Source organism: Polistes fuscatus, unplaced genomic scaffold (assembly GCF_010416935.1).
Source record: "Polistes fuscatus isolate 324 unplaced genomic scaffold, CU_Pfus_HIC Scaffold11, whole genome shotgun sequence".
In the NCBI taxonomy this organism is placed as follows: domain Eukaryota; kingdom Metazoa; phylum Arthropoda; class Insecta; order Hymenoptera; family Vespidae; genus Polistes; species Polistes fuscatus.
The window spans coordinates 82,121-110,100 of record NW_025113009.1 but is presented as its reverse complement, the minus strand read 5'-3'; the positions used below and the strand labels follow the sequence as shown (position 1 = coordinate 110,100).

Genomic DNA, 27,980 nt, shown 5'->3' with positions numbered 1-27,980 from the left:
TTCCAGCTTTTAATTGTTCATATTTTATGTAATTTGTAGTTTCTCTTTTAATCATTCAACTCAACAAAGTTACATTTTAACGATAATCAGAAATACAATGAAATAAATATCATTTCGTATGGAAGAATTCACGATGATTCGACGAAATAAAGTGTTTATTTGCAATTAAAATGTTGCTGAAATTTGCTATCTATTTTCGTACGGTCCTGGCCAAGAACGCGCGTTGAGTTAACGCGCAGGATCAACCGTAAAATCTTCTATTTATGCTCTTGTTGCGATTTTCGTCGCGAGTCGTTATTGAGTTGGACGTAGAAGCCCGATAGGTTCCCAGTGTCTACGTGATCTTTAACGAAAACAAGACTACCATGGATGAATATTACGGTGAGTAATTGTTCTAAACATCTTTTCTTTTTATTACATTTTTAAAAACAATATCATTTGATTACATATAACGCGTCCTAAATCTCTCAAAGATTATATGTACTTCGCTATGAATGCTCCATTTCTAAGTACTCGGATTCGCTTTTCTTTTTATATTTTCGAAGATGAACTTTGATTTTGTATTTTTTATATACATTTTATAATACGAAATATCGTATTAATAACGATAATTTGATTTTTAGCTATACGTTGTTATCGATCGCATTTGGATTTTTTACGAGTTGATTTGAGAACCGTTAGCGCCATCTGGCGTACATTTTTGGAAATTGTTTGTACGCGGCGATTAACGCGCTTTCGATTTAAAAAACAGTCGGTAATGATACGAAAACTCTTAAGGGGATAATAATAAATATATACATATATATGTATATATATAATTATTTCATACCATCTTATTTACCTTATCTTAAAGTATTTCTTTTGCAATTTTCTTTTTTCTTCGTTTATTTTATCACGATAACGTATCTTCATTTGAAATAACGCGAAATGTCAACGTTGTTTTGTCATTATTATCGCGCCATCTTACATTTCATGTGTCATCTGTTGTAAACTGTATTCGTCATCGACAGAAATTTGTGGGCTTATTCGTAACCGGGTATAATTGCGGGTGCTTTTTTTCTCTTCTTTTCTGTACGTTAATTTCTAGAATTTGTATTACGCGTAAGTATAATATATGCATATGTGTATATATATATATATATAAATGATAATATTTATATTATTCGGTAAAGATTTGTTATTAGAAATTGTTTTGGTAAAGTTCATCGATATGACACGATAACGGAAATACTTATTTGGTCAAAGAATCTCAATGTGGTACGAAGATTGTTTTTTCGTTATATCTTTTATTTTACATATCGTTTGTTTTTGCGATAAAGTGTAGTTTTACAAAAAAATAGTAAAGTTTTTAATCGTTTATTAGCTATTAACATATGTAAGTACTTGGAATATAGGTTATGGGCGTTGTTCTTGCAAATTAGTGTAAATTATTTCACCTTCGACGATTGACTATTATATAAATTGTTGTATTCGCTGTGATATTCGTATCGTGTTCTCGGATTGTTAGAGACAGAATAAATTGATATCATAATAGTATTCGTATAATTATACAATGAGATTTGATTTGTAAAACATTTTTCCTTTCTATAATTTGAACTGTTTTAGAAATATGGACGGAGTGGGCAACTCTGCGGAAGTTGAGATCGGTGGGCCAAGAAATATGCAGCAGGCAGCATCTAGTAAAAAGTTACAACAAACGCAAGCTACGGTTGACGAAGTGGTGGGAATAATGAAGGTTAACGTAGAGAAAGTACTGGAAAGAGATCAGAAATTGTCAGAGCTTGAGAATCGAGCCGATGCACTGCAACAAGGTGCAACGCAGTTCGAGCAACAAGCTGGTAAACTTAAAAGAAAATATTGGTGGAAAAACCTCAAGATGATGATCATCATAGGTATCATATGCGTTGTGATCTTGATCATTATTATATGTAAGTATCTAGTTTTTTTATATTATATTATATTTTTCATCCAAATGATCTTTCCATTTATCATTGTTTCCATCTTTGATAGACTCCGCTGTACCAAGTTCTTCGGATTCTGATAATCCTAACGCAACTACAGCTCCATAATGTTTTTTAAGGGTAACGTAACTTATCGTATTGGTCGAATATTCCAATATTGGAGTTATAATATACAAATGAAGTTTATCTGACAAAAATATGTACAGGTTATAATGATAGAACAAATTTCTATGAAAATATAATGTATGATCTGGTTAATAATATAATTAAGGGATAAAAATGATGCGCATATTTTTGAGACTTAATCTACGTGATTGCACAATTTGTATATTTAACGCAGTATTAATATGGGTGGCCTTTTCTATTTTAAATAATTGATGTTAAAAAATACCAAGGTTTTTTTATGTTGTTCCAATGCTTATTGTACATTTATCGTGGATATATAATATATAATGTTTATACTCTTTTTATGTGACTCCTACATACACTTTGTATACCTCTATCATCTTATCTTTTATATCGTAAAGAAGTTTCTCTTATAGTATATTATAATACTTAATCATTCGAGACAACAAAATACTGCATATGCATACAAAATGTCTATTTAAAATTCAATACGAATTATTAATTATAATATTTTAATTAACACATGCGTACGTGTAAAGTAATGCTCGCACATCGTTTTACTTATAAGTAATCATTAAAAGTTTCACCCTGACCGTTAAAAATGTCGAAACACGGAGGACGAAATTAACGCCTTCGATGAACGGTTAGCGGGTAACTACTTTCCTCGACTATTTTAACAAATAAACCTTATTTTTAGATTGTCATGCTAAAAAATCAAATGAATAATATTAAAGCGAATTGTATACGTAAATAGGCGATTCAACGATCAAATGAAAATAGTCAAGAATGTACCCAAAAAGAGTACAAAGAATGGAAACATCGAGGAAAAGTGTTAACTGTGAAAATAAACTATGAGAAATTTCAGTATTGCTCGGGATATGATTCATAAGAGAACGGTAAATATTTATTCGAGATATTAGCGATCACCTGACGTTAAAATCGATTAAAAAAACATTCACGTCATGTGACGATCGCAAAAAACATTGTTTCATCGACAATCTTCTTCTCCTTTTTCTTAGAAAAAATATACGAGAAAAAAGAAACGAGAAAGATTCGAAAGACGAGTCTGAGACGTTGTCATCGACAATTATATTTCTATCAATCGAAGTAATTACGTTAGAAATAAAATGAATGCGTTAAGAAAATGAAGTGCCGCTCGACCGACGTAAGAAGATTTTGATTTTCCCGCAAAACCTCGGTAGAAATCTCGACCGGCCTCATTCATACACCTATCAGTCGGCTCGCGACCGTCCGGCCGGACAGTCAGAGGCGGCACGCGAGCCGTGCGTTCGCGGCCTTGCCTTTAAGCCTCCATCTTACGATTTTTATTATATTATTATTTTCGTTAACGCCCGGTACACACGCAAGCGTCTTAACACTATCGGCAAGTAAACAAAATATATCTTACAACATTTATATTTATTAGCAGTCGTATAAAAAATAGTTAACGAATACCGGCACGAGAGACTCTCTATCTCTATCCCTTTCTTTCACCCTATCGATAGTTCTTAGTATCGTTTTTTCTTCCCGTCTTATGAGATCGACCGGTTGTTTCGTTCGACCGATTGGAGGAAGGCTATACTTAAGTCGACTCTTTCTTTTCTATACTCTTCTGAATTTCTTTCGATAATCTTTGCGTTAGTTATTTTACTTTATTATTAATGTAAGAACGCATGTTATATTTCAAGATAAAGAAAAATATCCTTCAAATTTGGATCAATATTTATTTATATTTATATATAACAAATGATCTTAGCAATAGACGTTCGCTTCGATTTACATATTCGAATTCATACGAAAGTGTTGAAACTAACGAAATAATACATATAAATTTATAGTAATGATCTATACCACCAGATAGTGCTGCTTATTTGTAAATTCGAAACTAGTCTTACGTTCGGAGATCAGTAACGCAGAATAATTGGCAAGAGAAAGAAAGAAAGATTGAAAAATCGACTTTATTATCAGAGAATCGATAGTTGGTTAAATCGATTGAAATTATTTTGAGAAAAGAAGATCGCGATTGTGAAAACGTTCGAACGTTAACGTTGTTAGAGAATCATTGAGACACGCGTCGCCTTGACGACAGCAACCGAGTGTTCGAATTTGTTCGTAAAATCATTGCGTAGTCGGTCGGTCGGTCGGTCGGTCGGTCGGTGTTGATAGAAGGAAGAAAAACCGAGATTCAAAAGGGTTTAGAAATGAGAACGATATATGGAAGCGGAAGAGTGATTTTTCCTAAATTATCCTAAAACGCGAGTTATCATCAATTTTTATATCTTTTTCTTTTTTTCTCCTTCTCGATCCTTGGAAATGTTCTTATTAAATACGTTTGTAGACCTTGATAATATGTTAAAAATATATTTTTTAGTCGATAAAATACGTTTCATTTTCATTATGCGTAACGCGAGTATTTAAATATTTCTTTTATTTTATTTACAGATTTTTCCTATACGATTAATTTGAAAAGAAATCGATCGATTAATTTATTAACATCTTTGCTTTAAACAACAAAATTCGTATCGTTTGGATATTTCTCTTTCGGTTTGTTTATCGACGGAAACAATCGGACAGATTCAACCGTAAACGTTAACATTTCTATTCTGTATATTAACGCGATAAAGAAGAATCGTTGAACGAGCGAACTAGAAAAAGTAGAGAGTAAACAGATAACTGTGCGAGACCTTTAATATCGTCTATAATAATAAACTTTTTGTCTTATCTTTTTTCATTTTTAATAATAACGTTATTCTTCTAATCTAACTGTTTATTTATTTCAGAAAAATTACATTGAATTGTTATATTGTAGATTTGTTAACGAGATAGTTTATAGGAGAAGCGAAAAATAGTAATAATATTAATAATTGGAAATAAAAAGAAAAAAAAAAAGAGGGAGAAAAGTCGGAGTTGATTTTGCAAAGAGTTCATCATTGACGAGATATCGGAAGGTAAAAGAAAGAAAGAGAGAGAAATAGACCCGTTATGGACAGTCATTAGTAAGATAGTTGTGTGCGTGCGTGTGCGTGTGCGCGCGTGCGAAGCGACGACCACCTAATCCAATCCCAATCCTCTTCCGTTTCTTTTTCCTCCTTTTTCTTATTTCTTTCTTGCGGTTTACCTGAATTTTTCAATACCGCGTGCTCCTTCAGCGGGATAAACATTCAAAATGGCATCTTCGGAATTGGGAAGAGAAAACGATGAGTATGGACTTGGATATCAGAATACTTTGGTGAGTCTTTTTTTTTTCTTCTTTTTATTACTATCCTTATTATTTTCGATCGTTCGAATATAATCGTATCATTTTTTGGGCGGCTTATCATCGATGTCATTACGAATAAGGACCAAATGCACGCGAAACGAGTAAAAATTTGAAGCGTCTTACGTATCGAATCGATAAGAGCAACTTTAGAGTGCAATTCGATATTCGATACATACGTGTACGCGCGTACTTAAGTACGCGCATCGTTTTACATTGTAAACAATATTTTTTAAGATCTTACTCGCGGATTTATCTTTCACAGAGTATTTTTTCATTTTTTCATTTGTTTTGTTTTTTTTCATACGTCGGAATTAGATCGCTTTGCAGAAATAATCGAAATGAATGACACAATGAAAACGAACGTTTCAAGCTCTTTTTCTTGAACGTTTGATGACGTACGAGTATACACAACCTTATATATTCGAGTTAAGAACAATGCGAGCCGAGAAACGCGCCAAAAGTGACGGCAAGGGTTGCAAACCTATTTTCATGTTTATTCTTAGCTTAAGTATACTCTTAAGCGTAAATAGTTTTGCTCAAAGAGAGTAGAATCATTCTATGCGCGCGCACGATCGTTATTAAAAACACGTGCTTTCAACTTTCTCTCGTGCTTTTTCATATTCTTCGATATCCGCGAAATCCGCGATTTATCGATTTATCGATTTATCGTAGTCGAATCGCGGTCCTCTTTTTAAACAAACATTTCAAACTCGAGATCGCTCGTTACTCTTGTTTCGATTCGTCTATATAATAAATTCGATTTAAAATTTTGTTATTTATAGATGGTTCTCTCTCTCTCTCTCTCTCCCTCTTTCAGTTATTTCAAATGTCAGGGCAGCTGAATAAAGATGCATAAACGTAGCTTGGCGAGACACTTCTTATTTCTTTATCTTTGTATTTAACTTCAATTTACTCGCTGGTGCGTTGCTTTTGCCGTTGTCACTGGTCTATAAAGTCATTTTTACGTTTGCCAAATTCCCGGGACATTTAACAGTTTCCTAACATTATAACATAAGTTTTAAGCACAATGCTGGATTCATATTCGAAAGAATGTTATTATTCATCTTTTATTCGCCGTATCTTTAACGCGACTATAATTATTCACTTCGAGATGGAGATAAATGTTATTTGCACTAAAAGATGCGCGTTGCTTCTTTTTCTTTTTTATTCTAAACAGATTTGATTTTATTTTCCCTTTGGATATTGTTTCGATCAAAAGATAATCTTCGATTATCGAAACAAATGATCATTTATTTATTCTACTTACATTTTTCTTCCATTCCTTCCGTTTTAAACACATTTCATTTTCTCCTTCCTCGATTTTTACAAACGACGAATATAAAGTCGAGATAACATTATACATATCGTGACATCATAACTCGTTAGTGTCGATTATCGCTCGAACATCGTCTATTGAAAACGTTTCATCTCGGTAGTTAATAAATATATATATATATATAGTTAATAAATATATTCCCTTACTTTTTTTTGCAGTATCAACTTTAATTATGTTCTTTTTTCTTGATTTATTATCGATCGCATATTACGAGTATTAAGAATCCTTCGAATTTTCGTAAGATTCTCTCTTTTTCTTTCAGGCGCATACACACACATTCGGTAATAATGATTCAGAAGTATGATCGTTTGGAAATATTATGTAGATAATAAACGTGATTTGATCGCATTGCGTGTCATCGGAAGCACGATTGCGTCATTCCTTTATGCATTTATTTACACATATACAGGATGTTCCAAAAGCTCAAGAACAAACTAACCCTTTCGTTCCTACCGACCCATATATGGATCGTTCGTAGAAAAGCCTGTAGGACGACTCCTTTATACGTAAATATTCATAGCTATCTAATAAACGAATGCGGAATTTGCTCTAGCGATTATATATGTTAACTAATCGAATTATCGCATCGATTCAAGGATTTCGATCATACTTATTTTTCATCGCCTTGACTTTATTATTTGATCTCTCTCTCTCTCTCTCTCTACTCGTTTATTTATTTTATTTATTTGTCATTTTTTGGTGATACCTTTAAACGATCATTTTTAGAATAAAAAATAAGTTCTATACGAGAATATTAAGTACACTAAAAATACTCTGATATTTTGCGATATATTATTATTGAATGATTAAACTCGTTAGAATTGAAACGGATGAAAGTTAATTTTCGCTTTGATTACTTTCTCTATTTACCTACTATATATATGTATATAAGATAACTCGAAAAAAAATGAAAGAAAAAATGAGAGATTTGTTGCTTGTCGAGAGCAGAGATAAGGCGTTCTTTAGTTGGTGGTAGACCGGCAGAATGTTCGCTAGTGGTATCACAGAAAATGTCTTTCGATGATAATAAGAATCGAGGTCGAGAGAGAGAGAGAGAAAGACTAACGAGATCGTTGCCGATTTTAAACTTGGAATTATAAGAGGAAGAAATGAAGGAAGGAAGGGAAAGACGAGGAAAAGATACTAATTTATCTCATTCCAGTTACTTAGAAATTTACTTAAATAATACCATTTTTTTTCTCAATAATTGTGAATTTTCCTCAACCTTTATTCATACATTTAATTGAATAAACTTGATCATAATTTACTTCTCGCGTGTGCGCGCGCGCTTTCTCTTCAATGAGGACACATTATACTTAAAAAAAAAAAAAATATATATATATATATATATACATATGTGTGTGTACATACGTGTATTGATAAAGTCCATTAGACAAATGATTTATGCTTACTGGTTTTTAATCGAGTTGATTAAAGCGTTGGGATCGAAAAGGTGTTTTTAAAAGTGTATATATATATATATATATATATATGTATATCTACATATAATCGATTCTATAAACCGTAAGAGGAAGCACGCAAATATTTATTCGTTAACTTTAATGATATTCAAATGCTGCCATATCTATGTACCATAATATGTACACATTTACATATACATTCACTTATATATTTTGTTTCTTTCTTTGTAATTTTTAATATTTTCATTTTCGAGTATTTCTATTCAATTAGCTAATATTTAGTTACGATTTTCATATATTACAAGATTTAATTAGTTATGTAATAATAATAATAAATAATTGTAAGTTTATATATTAATTTTTTCGGATGTGTCGTGGGTATGGTTTAATATAAATTCGATCGTACATACGAATCTTATATAGGTCGATGGAGCTTTTGCACGAATCTGTATATAGGTCGTTAGTATAACGAAAAGGTTAATTATTCTATTCTTTTTCTTTTGAATCGTCGCACACCCAGAAAAAGATTTATAAAACTGATAATTCTACTACGGTTTAGAAATACTATCTAATTCACATAAACGTTCTTTGTTTTCTTTTTATTTTTTTTCTACATATGCTTTTAAATATCTGTGTGTGTGTGTGTGTGTGTGTGTGTGTGTGTGTGTGTGTGTGGATGTGCACGTGAACGTTCAAGGATAATGCACGCAATCGATTATGTGAAATGTGAGGAACTTGAAAAGAAAAAAAAGAAAAAAAAGGAAAAATAGAGGAAAAAGGTTCAATTACATTTTCATTAATGTATACCTGTGGATCTGATTATTATAATAGTATCGTTAGCGGATAAAGAAACAAATAGAAAATCGCGTATAATTCGTAAACTCGAGTTAAGTCGATTTGACAAATGAAATTTGAAAATGGCGCCGTTGAAACGTCACCCAGGCTGTCCAACACTCGAAACAAGTTTTCTCGCGAGCAGTGTCGACAACAACGAGAGAAGAAACATTGTATTGGACGATAACGCATCGTCGATCGATTCTATCGTCGATCGATCCTATCGTCGATCGATCCTATCGTCGTTATCGTCAACAAGTTTTGCATTTTTGACGATATATTTAAATACGTTCGAAAACTGAGAGAAAATCGGAAAGAATTAAAGCCGTGTTTCTTGACAGAAATTGTAGAAAATGTCGTAAACTTTGCACGAGGTGTTACGTAATTTTGATTGGTCTTTCAACGGAGTGAAAAAGGCGCCAAATTCAAATTTTCCATATCGCGGATGCGTATCGCGAGGTCAGTGGTGGTATCGACAAACTCGTGGAGGTTCATTAAAAAAAAAGTGATAAACGAAAGAAGAAAATAGAAAAAAAAGCAATTAACATAAAATAAAAGTATCGATCACTTCGATGAGCAAGCGTATTAGTTTAACGACGATATTTGCGTCCTCGAAGAGTAATATACATATTTTTCGAAGATAAAAAAGTTGCGTTGCTCGTCGTAAAATCGATGAAGCTGGAACGATAACGCGAATCTTTCCAATATAACAGCTCAGTGGGTCGTTTGATAACGGCACACACGCAGCGTTTTCGAAAGCGATAGAATACATTTAATCGATACGAGTTGCGTCCAAGTGAGATACAGGTCAAGGGTCGAAACGGTTCAATTTTATTTTTTATTTATTCGAATGAGAGAAAGGCAGAGATAAAGAAAATCAAAACACCAGAAGAAGAAGAAGAAAAAAGGAGGAAAGAAAAAACAAGTTAGAAAAATGATAATCTGTTCTCGTGGAAGCTCCTCGATACGAGTTTGCGTATCGACTTGGCTGAGGACGTTACAAATTTTGAGAAAAGAAGAAGAAGACGTTGCTGGTGTTGTCGTTCGTACCGCAAGAAAGATGGCGTCCAATAGTAATACGAACGATATGGTTGTACCAAAAGAAGAAGTCGTCAGATTCATTCAGGAATGCATGTGCAAAGTGGGAACACGCGAAGAAGATGCTCGCGAAGTTGCGTGTCATTTAATGACCTCCGATTATCGCGGTCACTTTAGCCATGGTATGAACAGAATGCAGATGTACGTGAACGATATTCAAAAAAAAATCATCGATCCTGTCGCCAAACCAGAGATCATACGAGATTTTAAGGTTCGACAGAATTCTTACGAAATGATGGAACGCATGCTTCCGGAGTTATCTCGGATGTTCTTTTATTTGATTTATTTGATTTATTTTATTAGAAGAAAAAAGTGTTAATTAGAGTTGTTACCTTTGAACGATTACCATTAATATATCATTCGCATCCTCAGTTTAGATTTAAACGGGGGCATCGGGAGCAACCTTGAAACATTAACGAGCGATTAAACGATAAAATAAGATACTTCTCTCTTTGAACAATATCTATTTCGTCGTCGGCTTGTAAACATTAAATCCACCTTCCGTCTACTATACATATCTAATTAACGATCGCAAGTGCAGGGCTATCTCTTGTCGTGCTTTGCGCATAACAAACGAGCGAGCGCGTGTTAACATTCTTACGTCATCGGCAACAACATTATAACAAGCCGACGATGAAATATCGTAATTATCGCGTGGAAAGTAAATATTGGAGATTTTTCTCTCTCCCCTCTTATTATCTATATCTTTTCTATAGTGTACATTACACTTATGTACATGAAAAATTCGCTTCGCCGAAAAAATAATAATATTGTGTAGTAAATTCGACTGTGGAAGCATATAGACCATTTATAAGAATAAGTATAAAGGAAAGAGAGGAAAGAAAATAAAGATAGATTTTTTACAGGCGATAGCTTTGGTAGACGGACGAAATGGTTTGGGTCAGGTAATCGGCAAGTATTGTATGGAATTAGCGATAAAAAAAGCTAAGGAATATGGAATTGGTATGGTATCGGCTCGAGGATCCAATCATTTTGGTATTTGTGGTTATTATGCGTTGATGGCTATGGAAGAGGGTCTGATTGGTTTCAATTGTACTAACACGAGTCCTTTGATGGCACCGACGCGTAGCAAAAAAGCTGCTTTGGGAACAAATCCTATCTGCTTAGGCATGCCTGCAGAAAATGGAGACGAATTTGTTCTGGATATAGCTACTACTGCCGTGGCACTGGGGAAAATTGAGTTGGCTATGAGAAAACACGAGTCGATACCCGCGGGCTGGGCTCTCGACGGTCAGGGTCAAATTACTACGGATGCTCAAAATGCTTACGACGCGACTCTCCTGATGCCTTTGGGTGGCGAAGAACGAAATTCGGGTTATAAGGGTTACGGACTTGCTACCATGGTCGAAGTTCTTTGCGGCGTTCTTTCCGGCAGCCAGTTTGGACCGAACATTCGCGCTTGGAAAAAAGGCGACAAGATTGCTGATTTAGGACACTGTTTCATGGCTATCGATCCCGAAGCTTTCGGTAGCGATTCGAAAAAGAGATTGGCGGTTTTGCTCGCTCAACTACGGGAACTTCCGACTACAGCTGAACTACCCGTTCTCGTGGCTGGGGACACTGAAAGATGCGCCATGGCGAAGGTCGATAGAGAAGGTGGAATAGAATATCATCCAAATCAAATAAAAGACTCTGCTGAATTTGCCAAAATCATGGGGGTCTTGCCCATGAAATTAATACCGAAAATTTGCAGTTAGATTTTAAGATGTTTGATAAGAATCAAATTTGCATACTATATTTGCTATTATATATTACTATATTGCTCATGATACTGCTCGATAGATCTAATCGAAATAAGTTTTTTAAGACGGAGGAACAAATTTGTGACCATTAATATATAATATATATTATATATACTGTTGTTCTTAATTGACGAAAGAGACACGATACTTGATTATTTTAAACAGATATATTTTTCTACTAATAAATAAATCTACGATATATACAATATAAAAAAGTTTATTAACAGGTTAATAGACTACTGTACGAGATTGACTGCATTCTTTTGAAATAAGTCCAACAATCTTACTATTTAAAGTTGATTAGATTACGGTCAACCGCTATGAATAACTGGACTGTTTACCCTATGAACATAATAACTCTTTTACATCGCGATTTATTTTTCTAAAAATATACATATACATGTATTTTTTGTATTAACAATAAAGTTATTTATTTAATCATTTATTCGTATATTTTCTCTAGTTAATTTAATCGTACCACGAAACGAATGATAAATCGATTAGGATTACGAAATGAATCGCGATGACAGTTTTCGTGGTTTCGTTTCTACTGGCATTGCACGAACAGTGTTTATCTCGTTTATCCAGAATAAACAATTGTTCGTAACGATTCGATGATTTCATGGAAACTAGGTTTTAATGCGCGATGACATAAGAGATATGCGATCGGGATCACGATCGGGATCACGATCGGGAGAGCTCGATCGACGACAGTGCTCGATGATGACGGTAATCGTACAAATACGATGACCTTGAATATCGACTCGTCTCAATATTCGATTCACGTTTTGTTTTAATTCTCGATTCGTTTGGCATATGAGCATCAAAGTAATAATATATTTACGTTGTTTCGTCGTTTCACGATCGACCAGTTTTTCTAATGACATCTCGTATTTCGCGGCAAACTTCTCTCGTTGCATAATTGCATCCTTTGTGGTGGCGAGGCGAACGATGAGAAAATTACGCTGGTTCTATTTTTTTCTTTTTTTCTTCTATCGAGATGATAAAATAGACAAGATAAAAGCGAAATTAGCCCTCTTTAACTGATTCTTGCTTTTGTCTCTAATAAGCAAACGTTATGTAATATGAAACTTATAGCGTCAATTATACTAATTGTAATTATAAATATTATAAAAGAAGGACAAAATCTTATATAGAAAATCTACAAAGTAATAAATTTAATTATACTACATTTTTACACATAATTATACAATTAGATAATATCAAATTATATTTATAATATTGTTTTACGATTTTCACTATAGTATAATTATTATAAATATTAAGAGAGAAATGCTTGTATATATATTATATTATTAAATGAAATAACATTAAAAAACACAAATGAGATCCTTTTTTTCATAATTACGAACATAGTAGAGCATTGGTATCTAAGAATTTCGATACACGCGGGCGACTATCTTTTTCAGAGAATATTTTCAAGTTCCATTGGAAAGTGGTAAACAAGGTTATCGTCTTGGAAACTCTCACGACTCGGACGATTTCTCGCTATCATTACGTTAAATACATTTCGGTAATATAATTGTTGAAATTAAACGTCGATAAATTTGACTCTCTGAATTTTTGTTCTTACATAGAGGCAAATATTATTTAGATTTTGCTCGTGAAATGAAACTTTACATAACAGAAGTTATCGAATGAACGCACACGCAGCAATTTATATTCTATCCCATAGAATGGCCATTGGAATAGATTAGCTAGTTTCTTTACTTGTCACGTTAAAGAAGCGCCAAGGAATTTCGCACTTTCTATATAGTCGCGGTGAAAGGATAGTAAATAAAACCAAAAGAAGAAGAATAACGACAAATAAGATTATTCGAAATGATTTCATTAAAGAAATTAATTATAGAAAGAAAATAATATATAATTTATAAATAATATTTTGATGTAATAGCAAGTACGTATAAAAAAACTATACACTTTGCGTTAAATAATGAATATTGAAATTACGCTATTCTCTGATCGTTACTCGAATAATAGGAAACAAAGAATGAAAAGAACAACTTCTTAAGAATCGTAAATCAAAACGTAAAACATGCGGATGGAAAATATGTCGTTTACGATTGTCAAAGCAAAGGAAACAAAAATAGAAAATTAGTGGCACTTTACTTCAATCGTTCTCGTTCTGCACACGTTATCGTCATTTATTATCGCATATTTTGCTCATTGTTTAAGAAAACTCGTTGATCTACATAAAAACGTATTTGAATCCTTTGAAAGATTGAAATGAAAAGAAAAAGGGAGAGGGAGAGAAGAATAAAATAGCGAATAATAATGAGAAAGAAGCAGATGTTTTTCTCGAAATGATACCGCAAACGAATAATTAGTATAAGAGACGCGTGCACGAGGTCGAAGAGTTATCGGTGAGCTTTGTTTGCTGGCACATTATCGACCACCACCGGCCGATTACGCTCTTCCTAAATATCCTATTTTTTTTTTTCTCCACGAAAAATGATAGAAAAGAATTGAACGATAATAGGAAGAGAACGTTCAGCTTATATAAAGCGTTCATAAGTTTTACGCGATGAATCATTTCATAAATGTAACATTAATTATTAATTATGCGCAATCAAAAAGAAAAGGAAAAAAAGATGGACGGTAAGACGGTGAATATTTTGAAAGGAACGACCAACGGCAGCAGGGTGCATCATCGTCGTCGGGTTAAACAGGAAGGAAGGCAGCAGGCAGGCCCAGTAATTGAACAAACGATCCTATCCAAAATGCGATTGCATGCACTCTGTTGACGCATTCATTGCCGCTCCATGCGACTGACATTAACTAATTCAATGGTCTAATACATCGGTGGTGTAGGGTCATGGAACCCATGGGACCGATTCTTCGCCTTTCATTCATTCCTACATCTCGCTTCGGAGTAATAATCATCCAAATTGTTCAAAGCGTTAAATAGTTACATTTGCATCGATCTTACAATTAGAGATTTAGACGAGACACCATTTAGCGAATTCGTAAAAAGCATTATTTTAATTATAAGAATCAAAGGAAACTTTCATCTTACCATAAATTGATCTTACATTTGTTAATGTAACAGAGAGACAAATCTATTTTTGACGTCGAAAGGATTCTCAAGTGTATCGTTCGCAAACATGCGATTCTAAATAAAGGCGGTAGATTCTAATTAAGATTTGAATTAGCTCTTTGTCACATTACCGATACGCGGGATATAAATTTAGAAATTATTTTCGCAGTCGGTTGCCTTTTTTCTCGTATTATCTCAAACTACGCTATCTTAGCAGTTGCTTACTCTAAGTAGAAGCGCAAGTCGGTAAACTCAAATAAGTAAATTTATAACACAGCAGTCCTACTAACTAACAATAACTTTAGCCGGGTTTCTTACCGGTTCGTTAGAAGAAACGATTTGCTTCTTCGCAATCAGTTGTTTTTTAATCGGCCAATTGGGATCCTCGGTTATACATTCCGGCTTAGCGAATTTTTACATAGTTGGAGGTACGTACGTGAATTTGTAATACCGGATGATTCGATCGGGTAATGAAATATATTTCGTCGATCGCGCGGAAGAAAATAAACCGATAGGAGGAAAGATGAATTCGTATAAAAAAAAAAAAAAGAAAAATAAAAAGAAAATGATCTCGGTGTACGCAGGGTCCACGTGCTCGAGGAGGTCCATTTAAGACGGACACTCATCGCATTACGCGTTAATTTCAAACGATATGATAACCGGTGACTTTGAAGGCAACATCCTACGAGAGCCCTCGGCCTCTCGGGAAGTGCTCAATTGGTGTGCACGGCTTTCGTACAGTCGGTACTAGAAACCTTATCGGCCACCACATCGAACGACAACATATATTATACGTTCGATAACTATACCATAGAGATCCACAACCTACATATTCGTCTTTTTAATTATCTAGAAAAAGCGCGTCGGAAAGCTCATCTATCATTGGACACAACTGTGCCGTCCAATCTATTAAAACTAATACGGAAAAATGTATAATGTTTATTATACATTTACAAGCTGTTACTATTATATATGGCGACCCTCGGTCAAGTTAATGAGTCCACGGGACAGGTCATTTAACGAACACCAATTTTTTGAGATAATCGCCGGAAGAGATCAAACTTTACTACCTTGTCAAAGTAATGTATATATATATATATATATGACGTATATACCATTGTCGAGTAAAATTTGGACACACGAGCAATCGTCAATTCGAGCACGTTACATTAAATTAAACAAATATTATTGTTGAGATGAAGGATAAAAAAAAGTAAGAAAAAAAAATATAGAAAAAAGAATTAATCGTAGATTTTGTTTTCCAATAGATAAATCAATTGTCTAACGCGATAAGATCATCACAGAGGTGTTCGCTAACACAATGGATAATTTGAATTGACCGAAGTAGAGAAAATTATTTTGCACACACAGTAGTTTGTCTTTAGGTGAGCGTATGCGCTCACGTACGTGCAGTACTACGAGTTGTACGAAGACGACGACGACGACGACGACGACGACGACGACGGGGATGGCAAAGTGAGGCTGATGAGTTCGTAAATTGGAGCAGCCTAGGTCCTTCTCTCGTTCTCTCTCTTCTCGTCATCAGTATGTGACTCACTGACGCTTCGCGTTAGATCGTTCGCCGTTAGGCCGATCTGTACGGGGTTTGCCATTAACTTTCTTTTTTTTTTTGCTTCACTCATTTTCTCCTTTCTCTTTCATCTACTCTTCTCCATCTCTATCTATTTTCATAATGCCGACAAGTGCTTTTCATCTGACATGAGATTACAAGACAGTGCGATCTTCGTAAGAATTGTGGAAAGATGGAGAGAGAGAGAGAGAGAGAGAGAGAGAGATGGGAAATATTTGTCAATATAATAATAAAATATATAAAATATATAAAATAAAGAAGAAAATAAAAATATACATATATATATGTATATATAGATATGGTCGATTGTTCTCGCGTGACTTTTGCAAGGTTCTTCCTACGTGTTAGCTCCGATCACACGTCCGAATCGTTCTACGACCGGATGCCGATCGTTACGCCTTTCGTGAGAGTGAATTGTATCTGTCATGTCGTTGAAAGAAATTCATTCTTTTTCTTTCGAGCTCTAGCTAAAGATTTCTTCTCAAACACACGCAAAATATTTATTTATTTATTTATTTTTTCATTTATTTATTATAGTAGTTTTATTGGAATTCGTTTGAAATCGTTGAAAATTCCGTCGAATGAACGGATCCGTTTAGTTTAAAAAAAATAAAATCCTATATTTTGTCTCTCTTTTACTCTCTCTCTCTCTCTCTTTCTCTCTATCTAGTTTTTTCACGTTTAAAACGTATAAAACTTTATAAGATATAATTTTGACGCGATAGATTATAATGCGCTAAAGGCCATTGCTCGTGAGTTTTGATCTAAACGAAATCGAAACGAAATCGAAATAGAAATCATAATAGACCGGTGAAAATATGGCGAATCAAGCAACAAAAAAGGAACTCTTGGAGGAGAGCCTCCATCATCATCATCCGGAGGGCAACGAAGAGGAGGTTGACAAAGAGTGGGAGGAATTTACGAGACTGATGGCCAAGTTGAAGGAAAATCGGCGAAATAGGTCGCATAGGTAGAGAACAATCGTTCTATTTAATATTATGCATGGCACACTATTGTTAAGAATTTCTTTAATTGAAACATTTAATTTCCCCCCCCCCATCCCCTTTTGATTAATTATATTGGCCAAAATATTATTATTTAATTCGCCGATTATTCGGAAAGATTATTTACAATTTTTCTATTCGTAGATTATCTATAAAATATGATTTCTTTTTGTTTCCTTATATTTTATATTTTTCTTTCATATAAGTATAATATATTAGCCTTTTAAAAAAGAATCTTTCTATCAGACCTTCGCAAGCCTTCTACCCGTGTCCTCTACCAAATCCCGATGAGGAGCAACAAGAATTCGATCCTTTCGACTATATAAACACAATTGTAAGACATTATTTATTTATAATTTGTCATGAAAATTGCTCAGCATGAAGGAATGTTTAATGTTGATAAAAAAACTCGAGAGAATGTTATAATATTCGCTTGGAACGAGTACGAGGAAAGTTACTCTCTTCTTGGGAAAACCGAAGAATATGCGAACCGTACAATGTCATAAAACGCGAAGGTAAAATTAGAAAATTACGAGGAAAATCGTAACGATCTTTTTGTTTCCCAAAGAAATTGATAAGCACTCGCGGAAAGATTACGATTTCGTTTGGACGCTGTGTAACTTCCTGGGGGAGAATGAAAACGAACGATGCCAATGAACGCCACTCGGATTTATAATTATATCGTCGTTGTTGCTGCTAGACGAATCGTAGACGAGCCATCTTTGCTTGCCAACGAGAACAATACTCGTCTTTTCTTATATTTCGATGATTTGTTTTGTCGAATCGACGATTAGATGAATTTAACCGTGCTATTGGAAATATAAAGAAAAAAATCTAATCGAAAAAGGGGAAAAAGGGGGGATGAATTGCGATCGGTCTAACAGATTTTGTACGGTCCGTAAAACGAGGAGAAACGGTACCGATGGTCAAAGTGACACGACCTTTGAACGATCGCCAAGCGTACGACGAGGCTACATTTGAAATAAACGTAGAGCGAGATAGTTATATGCGCGTCGCGTCACGTGACTCGATTTTAGATGCACCGCGTGATTCGCGCGAAACAATCCATTCGCACCCACCAATCGCGATTATCTTTTCTTTTCTAAATTCGGTTGCCATTTAAAATAACTTAAAAAAAACTTCTATTTGATTAGATATATAAATATATATATATGCGTAAGATTTTGGTAGGAGACAAATGGACGCTGTCATTTGGTCGGGAGTCCGCAGACGAGTCAACCTTGCCGAAGAGAATATCATCGACCTTGCAACTTTAACGCATTGTACGCGAGGGCGCGCGCACGTGCGTTGCTCAATGCAGTCTGATCTTTCTAATAAATTCTAAAAGATTGTGCAAGCTTGTAGGGCATGCGTGATCGCCATCGAAAATGTTATTTCACGTTAGGGATAAAACTATAATAAATCGTTATGCATGTAAAAAATATATATTCGCATGCATTAATCGTCAACGAATCGTCATATCAAAATTTCTTATTAATTATATAACGTCAAATATATCCGTGGTATAAACGACTTTCCGTAGAATACGATTAGAAGGGTGGAGGAGGGGGAACTAGAGAGAGGGGAAGGTCGTTACCTCGAAATTTATTTCTGTAAGTTTTGAAGAAAAGAGGACGCCCAGGGTTCCATTACATCTTAATGGAACTTTATACACGCGTGTACGCGCCAATGACTTGTATCGCTAATCGGTTAGGCCTAATTACTAAAATTGGATTAGAAACCGATTGCCCAGTAGGACAACGCCGACGCATAAATATTCCCGTATGCGCGTATGTACTTCCAAATTCTATATATATATATATATATATATATATATATATGAGAAGTTTCCTTTTCAAGAATTTTCTTAACCGACGAATTCGATCAATTTGTATTTTGCTTTTATATTCTATTCGTAATTTAAACGAGGATCTATAAAGATATTATAAACAATAAAAATGGCCGACAACGAATTCGAAGGATGTATATATCCGTGCGTAAACAAGAGACAAACAGATAGATAAATATATATATATATATCGTATCATATAGATCAATTTTGATATTATAATGCTCTAGATAAGACGTATATAATCCTTAAATTCGTAATTAAAATAGTTGTGAAAGTGAAACGAAGATAGATAAAAAGGTCTTTGATGTTAATAGAAATTAGGGATGTAATAAAAGCCTTGTAAACAATAGGGATCCGCCCTTTAACGTTGCACGTTAGAAATCACGCTAAAAATAAGAATTTCGATCGTTGCCAATTTTCAACAAATATGTTGGTAGTGCAAGTACGAAAACTGTCGTCGTCGTCAGTTTTCCTCCGCAGTTTTCCTCCGCATGCAAATAAGCGTGGACGGGGACGGTAAATCCATTTTTTTTTTCATAGAAGAAAAGAATAAAACGGGAGAAGATCAATTTTGTTTGTTCTTAGAAAATAATAATAATAATAATAATAATAATAAGAAGAAGAAGAAGAAGAAGAAGAAGAAGAAGTAGAAGAAAAGTTTTTCGAAGAAGATGATCATCGTGTTTATAAGCAAGGAAGATTATCGAGAAGGAGTCTTCGAAGATTTAAGAAATAAATCTATAATAAACGAATTCTATTATATATAACGCGCGCGATCGATGAAGAAAATTAGGAAAAATATTTATCGTGAAAATTTGTTTTATTATCTATCGAGTATAAACGATTTGACGAAAAAGAGAGAACATGGATTCTATAAGATTATCATAATAGTGTGACTTTACGTGTTATGTTTCATTTATCTTTCTCTCTCTCTCTCTCTCTATTTCTCATTTCACTCAACCGTGATTGCCAAGAGCAAGGAACAATAAGGATAGGCCGCTAAACCTAGGAAGAATCGGTTTGCTTTGCCAGAAATAACAAACTGATTTTAAACGAGTTGCCAAATTTTAAGGAACGTTCTTCGACGAGATACGTATCGGAGGTGTTTCTCATTTCTATGAACCATTTGGTAAGAGCACCGATAAGGAAAACCATCATCGATCGGGTGATTAGAAAAAGGAAAAAGGATGTTCGATCTATCGACGAAAAAGATCCAGCATAAGTTGGAAAATTGGAAAAAATCGTCATCGGTTACTTGACTATTCGACTGGCTATTCGATCATCGACGTTTAATATTTTCGATCATTTCTTTCCGAGAATATATATCATTAGCTTTCATGCCGGCCGTTCTACTTAACAGGGCATACTTTGTCTGTAACGATGACTACATTGTGAGTGTAAGCTCGTTGCTTAATTTACAACAAATTTCTAACTCCTTCCTAATTCACTAATCATTTTAACAATATATTTTCACATTTTTTGCGTGTCTTATAGTCGTATGCTTAATATAATTCGAATATTTTGTTTATTCTTTCCAGTAATGATGATTTATTATATCCTCCATCTGTTCGAATGACTAATTTTTCGCTTTAAAGTGTATCTAATTTTATATGATCACTTACATCATCGTTTCCAGTTGTCGTCATCGTTATCGCTATCTTCATCATAATCATCGTATTAAATATATATATATATATATATCTCATTTATTTCGAGGATAATAAAAAGAAACAAATTTCGAATTTGAAAGGTAATGAGCCATACGAATTTCGAAACGATAACGACATTCCTTATCATTAATGATATGATATATGTTTTATGTAGTAAAAAACGAGAATATATCATTTCAAATAACATATATCGTTCCTTGTTATCTCGCCATTTAAATTTGAAATAGATAATCGGTAAACCTTGATGTAATCATCGATTAGTAGGAACGTAATAGTCGAATACGCGCTCTCATTTGCTTAAAACGCATATTTCAGTTTCTCTTGGTGCTAATCGTTCATTAGCAAACAAATTTTGTCTAATCGTGAATTTTTTAAGTTATTATTATTATTAAGTTTATTTTTTTTTCTTTTCAATTGATCCAAATTTAACAGATCTGCGCGATTATTTTTTATCATATACGGAAAAAAGGAAAAACTTGCGGATCGTATGATCTTAAATCTTAAGATCAAAATTAATGAATTATATAATAATTTGTAGTTAGATTAAATGAAGATTTCATTGTCAATCTATATTATTGGCATTATATTACGGATTAGATAAAAATTGGTTGTTTAGGTAGATCGAGATTAAGTACATACTTGAAATTCGTCGGCAGTCTCGCGCCAAACGTTGCGGTGGAACGCAACGAATCCAATTTCTTCCGTCGGCTAGAAATTATTCCTTAAAAAAAAAAAGAAAAAAACAAAACAAAACAATCGAAATAGAATAAAACGCGCATGCTACAAAATGATTGAAATTGCTATCAATATGCCAGTGTTCTTAAAAACAAGCATTATTAAGAAGAGTTAGTATATTTTGTATAATGAAATTTTGTATAGCTTTTTGTTATATTCTCAGCATTTTGTCGGTTATGATTTGCACGTTGTTTGCGTAAGACGGAAAAGTGTATTATATCGCAAATTGATATTCGATCGATTTCTATCCAGATGTATGGTCGCTATACGAAGGACCTTGGGGAATACGCGAAGGAAGAAGCAAGAAGACTCAAGTATCATGAAAAGGCAAGAAAGAAGTATGACAAGACGAGAGCCGAGGATCTTAGAAAATCTAGAAGAGGTCCGTTGTGTAGAAAACTCCTGGCATTGCTCGCTTTTGCTTGGAAACACACCGGAGCTAGATTGGGCGAAGATTGGGTATTTCTGGCACTTTTGGGCATCATTATGGCTCTCATCAGTTACGCCATGGATCGTGGGATCTCGATGTGCAACAACGGTCAGTTCCAAGTACCTAATAGAAATATCGAAAAAGCACTTATCGTTGCGAGTACTCTTAATAATTGATTTGTTTCTTTGACCCCAGCTAGAATATGGCTATATCAAGATCTGACGTCTCATCCAGCGCTCCAGTATCTCGCATGGGTCTCCTTGCCCGTTTGCCTGATTTTATTCAGTGCTGGTTTTGTACATATAGTGGCACCGCAGAGCATAGGCTCTGGTATACCAGAAATGAAAACTATTTTAAGAGGTGTAGCTTTGAAAGAATATTTAACTTTCCGGACCCTTATCGCCAAGGTGGGCCCCGCATACTCGATTTTTCCTTAACTCCGAACAACAAGTTTATCGTTTGTCTCTTGGTCCCGAATAGGTGATCGGATTAACGGCCACTTTGGGATCAGGCTTGCCTCTGGGAAAGGAAGGTCCATTCGTTCACATTGCCAGCATCGTTGCTACTCTTTTATCTAAATTAGTCACCAGTTTTCAAGGCATTTACGAAAACGAGAGTAGAAACTGCGAGATGTTAGCAGCCGCTTGCGCGGTTGGCGTAGCATCGTGTTTCGCGGCACCCATCGGAGGTGTCCTCTTCAGCATCGAGGTCACCACGGTATACTTCGCGGTACGAAATTATTGGCGTGGATTTTTCGCTGCGGTCTGCGGTGCCACGATGTTTCGACTCCTGGCAATATGGTTTCAAAGGGAAGAAACTATTACGGCTATGTTTGTAACCAATTTCACCATGGACTTTCCGTTCGATCCTTACGAACTTTTCGTCTTTGCCCTTATCGGCGTTGGAAGCGGTCTAAGCGGCGCGTTTTACGTCTGGTTGCATCGACAATACGTTATTTTTATGAGAAAGAATAAAAGTATGAACAGTTTCCTTCAGAAAAAGTAAGTCCCGTATAATTTCAATATTTCATTTCAACTCTAATAAGAAAAATTCACGCGAACTCTTTTTACAACGAGATATTTTCCAGTCGGTTTTTATATCCTGGTATCGTATCTCTTCTGGTATCATCGGTGTCGTTCCCATTGGGATTGGGCCAGTTTATGGCCGGCGATTTGAACACTCACGATCAGGTATATGGACTTTTTACGAATTTTACTTGGACCAAGGATAACTTGGGGGTCGAAGAAATGAATATAGTCAAACATTGGTCGACTCCGTACACCGACGTCTTCACCGGTCTCCTTAGCTACGTTCTATTCACCGTAAGTAGACGACGACAACGGTGTAACGCGAAATTATATTTTTATTATTATTTGAGAGAGCTCGCATATAAGGGAATATTATGAATGCAGTCAATAGAAAGAGTGGGATTCGATTCCAGTTCATCTTTTCCATCATAAGCTCGACAGTCCCCGTACCGTCTGGCATTTTCATCCCAGTTTTCAAAATTGGCGCAGCCCTTGGTAGAACCGTTGGCGAAGCTATGGCATTTTGGTTTCCGACTGGTGTTCGATATAATGGAATTATCACTCCCATTATACCAGGTAATAATCACATAAATTCGATATATTTCAATGATTAATATTATTTCTATTTAATCAATTAAAAAATATCGTTTCTATTTAGGTGGTTACGCTACTGTAGGAGCAGCTGCCTTTTCCGGTGCCGTAACGCATACCATTTCCGTGAGCGTTATCATTTTCGAAATGACAGGACAAATCACTCACATTGTACCAATAATGATAGCAGTCTTGATCAGTAACGCGATTGCTGCACTTTTACAACCAAGCATATACGACAGCATAATACTTATCAAAAAGTTACCTTATCTACCGGATCTTCTACCGTCGAGTTCGGGTACATTTTTTCTCTATCTATTTCTACTGCATTTCTCAATTTCCTCTTGTCTTTGTTTTCTTTCTTAATCCTCTTCTCGATCATACTCATAATTCATACGATTGTCTTATAAAGCATTCGTTTTTGGACTTATAGCAAGGTAACGCTGTAGTTTGAATTGATTTCTTCGAATGTATGTACGTTTTCATTTAAGAAACTTTGCGAAATAATATAAAACGATTCTCTCTCACAGGTATGTACAACGTTTACGTCGAAGATTTTATGGTACGCGATGTGAAATACATTTGGCACGGCATCACTTATCAAAGACTCAAAGAGATACTTAAGGAGAATCGCAAACTTCGTGGCTTTCCGCTCGTAGATAATCCAGAATCAATGATATTATTGGGTTCCATTCAAAGGCTAGAATTGATCAAATTAATAGAAAAACATATTGGTCGTGAAAGGAGATTACAGGTACTATCATTTTCTATTTGTACCTTTTCAAATTTCTTTCGTTGCATCATCGTACTATTTTGTTATATTTCGTTTAGGTCGCTCAAAAATGGCACAAAGAAGCGGAGGAAAGAGCGAAAGAAGAGATGGAACGTCAATTGAGAGAGCAAGAAAGAACAAGGAGACCTTCCAGATTCGAGGTCATCCCAGCACCGGACATTCTTAAGATGCAAAGACAAAGTGTTAATGATTTAACGATGTCGGCAAATAACGGTGGTGGACCGGCGGATCACGTATGTAACATTTTAACGTTACGTCAGATCCTAAACGAAAATTATACCATTTATTATTGCTTATTTGCATACGCATATTTTACTTGTTATTTTAGCATACGTACCATTCACCGGTCTTCGGAACACAACCAAAGAAATCTATTTTAAAGAAAACCAATTCCTTTACCTTAAAAGGATTTAGTCCGCTAGTCAGCCCTGCTGTTACACCATACACAACGGTTACCGGAGCAGAAAGCAGGTAAACCAACGTTACCACTTAGTTCTTGTACTTTTTCGAGAACGTCGAGATATTCGAAGGTTTCTTCTTCTCGAATGTTTAGAATACGCCTGGCCTTTGAAGCAATTTTCCGAAAATCAGCAACTTTGCAAGACGTCGATCCGGATCCAGAAATGGGTACTGCTACGGTACGCGAAAGTCAGGATGGTATGGACGCTCAGGTACATCAACCTATGCTTTCCTCTAGTCCGGCTACGTCGAAAAAAGTACAATTGGTGAGTATTCGGAAAATTCGCCATTATTTTTCTTCTCCTTATATATTATTTTTTTTCTTTAGCCAAGGGAAAGAGTAATCGATATGTCAGCCGAGGATCAAAAAAGATGGGAAGAAAGCGAGATGGCTCTCGAAGTTGATTTTTCCAGGTGTCACATCGATCCGGCACCGTTCCAACTTGTAGAAAGAACGTCATTGTTAAAAGTCCACAGTCTTTTTAGCATGGTCGGTGTGAATCATGCTTATGTTACGGCCATTGGAAGGTTGGTCGGAGTAGTTGCATTAAAAGAGGTTTGTCGCAATCGAAGATAAAAGTATTGACCAATATTGCTTTCAAATGTCATCCGAATAAATATGTTATTTTATTTTTATTTTATTTTTTTTTTTTTTTTTTTTTAGTTGAGGAAAGCTATCGAGGACGCTAACGCGGGAATTTTACCGATGCACGCGGAATCCCACGTCGATGCTTCGAATTCCAGTCTGGTAAAGAGTGAAACGGAAGGGGAAAATAAGAACGTCGGTACGATGAACTCTGTCAATTCGATCGAGAATGAGAAAATTGAAAAAGTTTAAGATAGAATAGATGGAGAGAGATGCGAAAAAATAGAATGACAAGTAAAGACGGAAAGGAAGAAAAAGAAATGGCAAACAACAAATGTGATAATGACGTTGCATGCTTCGAGTAGCGTGACCTGAAAGATGCAACTGCGAGATGCGCCTCTTTTTACCTATTCCCTACATTTTTTTTCCTATCTTATAATTTCCTAATGGTATATCTATAAGCAACAAGTTCTTCATCGCATAATGGCAGTAACTTGCATATATTCCTCTCGTACTTAAGTTTGAGGTGTACAAAACAGTTACTGATATGTGTATATATACCATATATAAATATGTATGTATATGTATAGAAAAAGAGAGAGAGAGATAGAGAGAGAGAGATAAAATTCTTTAATCATTACTTTAATTTGGACATCCATTTTTTTAATCATATTATTTTTCTAATTGGAGCTAATATTCTCTATTTTGCAATAATGTAGTTTTTGGTTTGTATCGCTTGATATCTATCTCTTATTCGTACATAGATGCCATCGTACGGAGAATCTTATCCAAGGAAATATATATATATATACGTATATACATATAAATAAATAAATAAATATGCATAGTTATAGGAAAAACTTTAATAATGGTAAATTTATGCAAATGAGCTTGCTTGAAAGATCACGGTAACATATGTTTGATCATTTATCGATATAAATCAATGTAGTATACTATAAATATACGTAAACTTATACGTTATATATACACATGCATTAAAAGTGCGTAAGCATGAGTGAGAATCAAAATGATTCGCAATTCAAATAAGGAAATCATTTACGCGTATATTCTGCGTAAAACGAAGAAAAAGGAGAGAGTTGTGAATATCAATCCTAAATAATTCATCGTTGTATAAAGTGAAATAAGTATCGATGATCCTAAATAAGGCTTCATGCTCAATATTGTATCGTGAATCACGATTTCCTTATTATTATAAGTAGGATAATTTATATAATAATAATAATAATAATAATGTATTTTTTTATTTAATATAAAAATGTGACAAAATGATTAAAAGTGCCAAAGGCGGAAGATCGTATCCTAATGTCCGAAGAGAGGAAAAAAAGGAAAACAAAAAAACAAAAGCACAAAAATCCAAGCGTAATTTAGTTAATAAGAAAGTAATTATTTAAGTAGAACAAGGACGATATAGCACTCATGGAAAAACTCCCTTAGCTCGTAACTATCTGACTATGGTTGTGCCAGGTTATTATTTATTGTAATTGTTAGATTTATTGATTGAGATATAAGAGAAATACGCTCGCATTGCACGCGCTGATATTAAGGAAAGAACGTACGAAGATATCTTATCGCAACGATCATGACATTAATTCCGTTCATAATAACTTAACTAATAAATATTTTTTTCTTCTATTAGAAATACACCGGCAATTGTAAATATTTATATGCATTTAATTTAGCAATGTTTGCAATGTTTGCAATGTTTACTTTGTTCTTTTTGTTTTAATTATCTAAATATAAAATAAACGCATAAGATCGTAATAAATAAAAACGTATTTAGATAAAAATAAATCTGTTTTATCTTTTGACAAATAATGTCATGAACGTAAGAGATTAAGCTACCTTGAATATTTTCTTCTATATATAACTCAACGTTATAAATTAATAGAAAATTGAAACAAGACGCGTACAATAATGTCATGAAATTTTCTAATCAGAATGGGTACTCTATCTATATATTATGTATGTACAAAAGCCCATAGATTTTAGAGTATTGTACATTCCATCCGATTATATTTCCATGATGCATTCTATCCTCGTGAAAGCAATTAATTAACAAAGTTGATCAAATTAATATAATAATAGCACTTTATAAATGCATACGTTATATTACGTTATTGCGAATAATACTAAACAATTTATCGCCCTTAATTTTTCATTAAAATATTCGGGAAAATTGATCTTTGTAAGATTCTTGACTTGAAAAATTAATTGTATAGACAATAAAGGTTCTAGCGATGAAGCTAGTAACACATACACGCACGCAAAATATTAAATCTTGTTATCACATTTAAAAATAATTATTCAATAATAATGACCACACCACATTATATATATCTTCTTCTTCTTTAGCCCGTTTGCGCC

General features: G+C 34.4%; 3 protein-coding genes across 14 annotated transcripts; all 3 read left to right on the top strand.

The window, feature by feature from the left end:
- Window positions 1–76: 76 nt before the first annotated feature.
- On the top strand, window positions 77–22,039 carry LOC122526612 (synaptobrevin-1). 6 transcript variants are annotated; one of them, XM_043650150.1, is made up of 4 exons: window positions 959–1,101; window positions 1,606–1,928; window positions 2,011–2,081; window positions 21,961–22,039. In XM_043650150.1, the coding sequence occupies exons 2-3, from the start codon at window positions 1,610–1,612 to the stop codon at window positions 2,067–2,069; spliced, it is 378 nt and encodes a 125-aa protein (XP_043506085.1). In that variant the 5' UTR covers window positions 959–1,101; window positions 1,606–1,609; the 3' UTR covers window positions 2,070–2,081; window positions 21,961–22,039. The 6 variants fall into 6 exon arrangements, with proteins under 6 accessions (XP_043506083.1, XP_043506085.1, XP_043506084.1 ...); XM_043650149.1 differs by lacking the exon at window positions 21,961–22,039 and adding an exon at window positions 2,785–4,289; XM_043650148.1 differs by lacking the exons at window positions 959–1,101; window positions 21,961–22,039 and adding an exon at window positions 77–381 and having other exon boundaries at window positions 2,011–2,429.
- LOC122526605 (chloride channel protein 2) lies at window positions 5,245–26,190 on the top strand. 7 transcript variants are annotated; one of them, XM_043650137.1, is made up of 15 exons: window positions 16,208–16,453; window positions 17,173–17,417; window positions 17,698–17,785; window positions 21,961–22,246; window positions 22,334–22,545; window positions 22,619–23,139; window positions 23,226–23,460; window positions 23,580–23,742; window positions 23,825–24,055; window positions 24,288–24,511; window positions 24,589–24,783; window positions 24,879–25,021; window positions 25,104–25,275; window positions 25,338–25,537; window positions 25,674–25,841. In XM_043650137.1, the coding sequence occupies exons 2-15, from the start codon at window positions 17,266–17,268 to the stop codon at window positions 25,675–25,677; spliced, it is 2,826 nt and encodes a 941-aa protein (XP_043506072.1). In that variant the 5' UTR covers window positions 16,208–16,453; window positions 17,173–17,265; the 3' UTR covers window positions 25,678–25,841. The 7 variants fall into 7 exon arrangements, with proteins under 7 accessions (XP_043506071.1, XP_043506072.1, XP_043506070.1 ...); XM_043650135.1 differs by having other exon boundaries at window positions 16,265–16,453; window positions 17,242–17,417; window positions 25,338–25,565; window positions 25,674–26,190; XM_043650130.1 differs by having other exon boundaries at window positions 16,267–16,453; window positions 25,338–25,565; window positions 25,674–26,190.
- On the top strand, window positions 8,957–12,990 carry LOC122526608 (uncharacterized oxidoreductase YjmC-like). Its single transcript, XM_043650142.1, has 2 exons — window positions 8,957–10,246; window positions 10,902–12,990. The coding sequence occupies exons 1-2, from the start codon at window positions 9,872–9,874 to the stop codon at window positions 11,751–11,753; spliced, it is 1,227 nt and encodes a 408-aa protein (XP_043506077.1). The 5' UTR covers window positions 8,957–9,871; the 3' UTR covers window positions 11,754–12,990.
- Window positions 26,191–27,980: the final 1,790 nt, after the last annotated feature.

Excerpts from the sequence above, each read along its gene's own strand:
- LOC122526612 (XM_043650150.1), top strand. The coding sequence starts at position 1,610 with ATGGACGGAGTGGGCAACTCTGCGGAAGTTGAGATCGGTGGGCCAAGA. Across the intron at positions 1,929-2,010 it reads GATCTTGATCATTATTATAT|ACTCCGCTGTACCAAGTTCT; the intron begins GTAAGTATCTAG and ends CATCTTTGATAG.
- LOC122526608 (XM_043650142.1), top strand. The coding sequence starts at position 9,872 with ATGATAATCTGTTCTCGTGGAAGCTCCTCGATACGAGTTTGCGTATCG. Across the intron at positions 10,247-10,901 it reads AGATCATACGAGATTTTAAG|GCGATAGCTTTGGTAGACGG; the intron begins GTTCGACAGAAT and ends GATTTTTTACAG.
- LOC122526605 (XM_043650135.1), top strand. The coding sequence starts at position 17,266 with ATGGCGAATCAAGCAACAAAAAAGGAACTCTTGGAGGAGAGCCTCCAT. Across the intron at positions 23,140-23,225 it reads AACAGTTTCCTTCAGAAAAA|TCGGTTTTTATATCCTGGTA; the intron begins GTAAGTCCCGTA and ends GATATTTTCCAG. Across the intron at positions 24,512-24,588 it reads GTCGTGAAAGGAGATTACAG|GTCGCTCAAAAATGGCACAA; the intron begins GTACTATCATTT and ends TATTTCGTTTAG.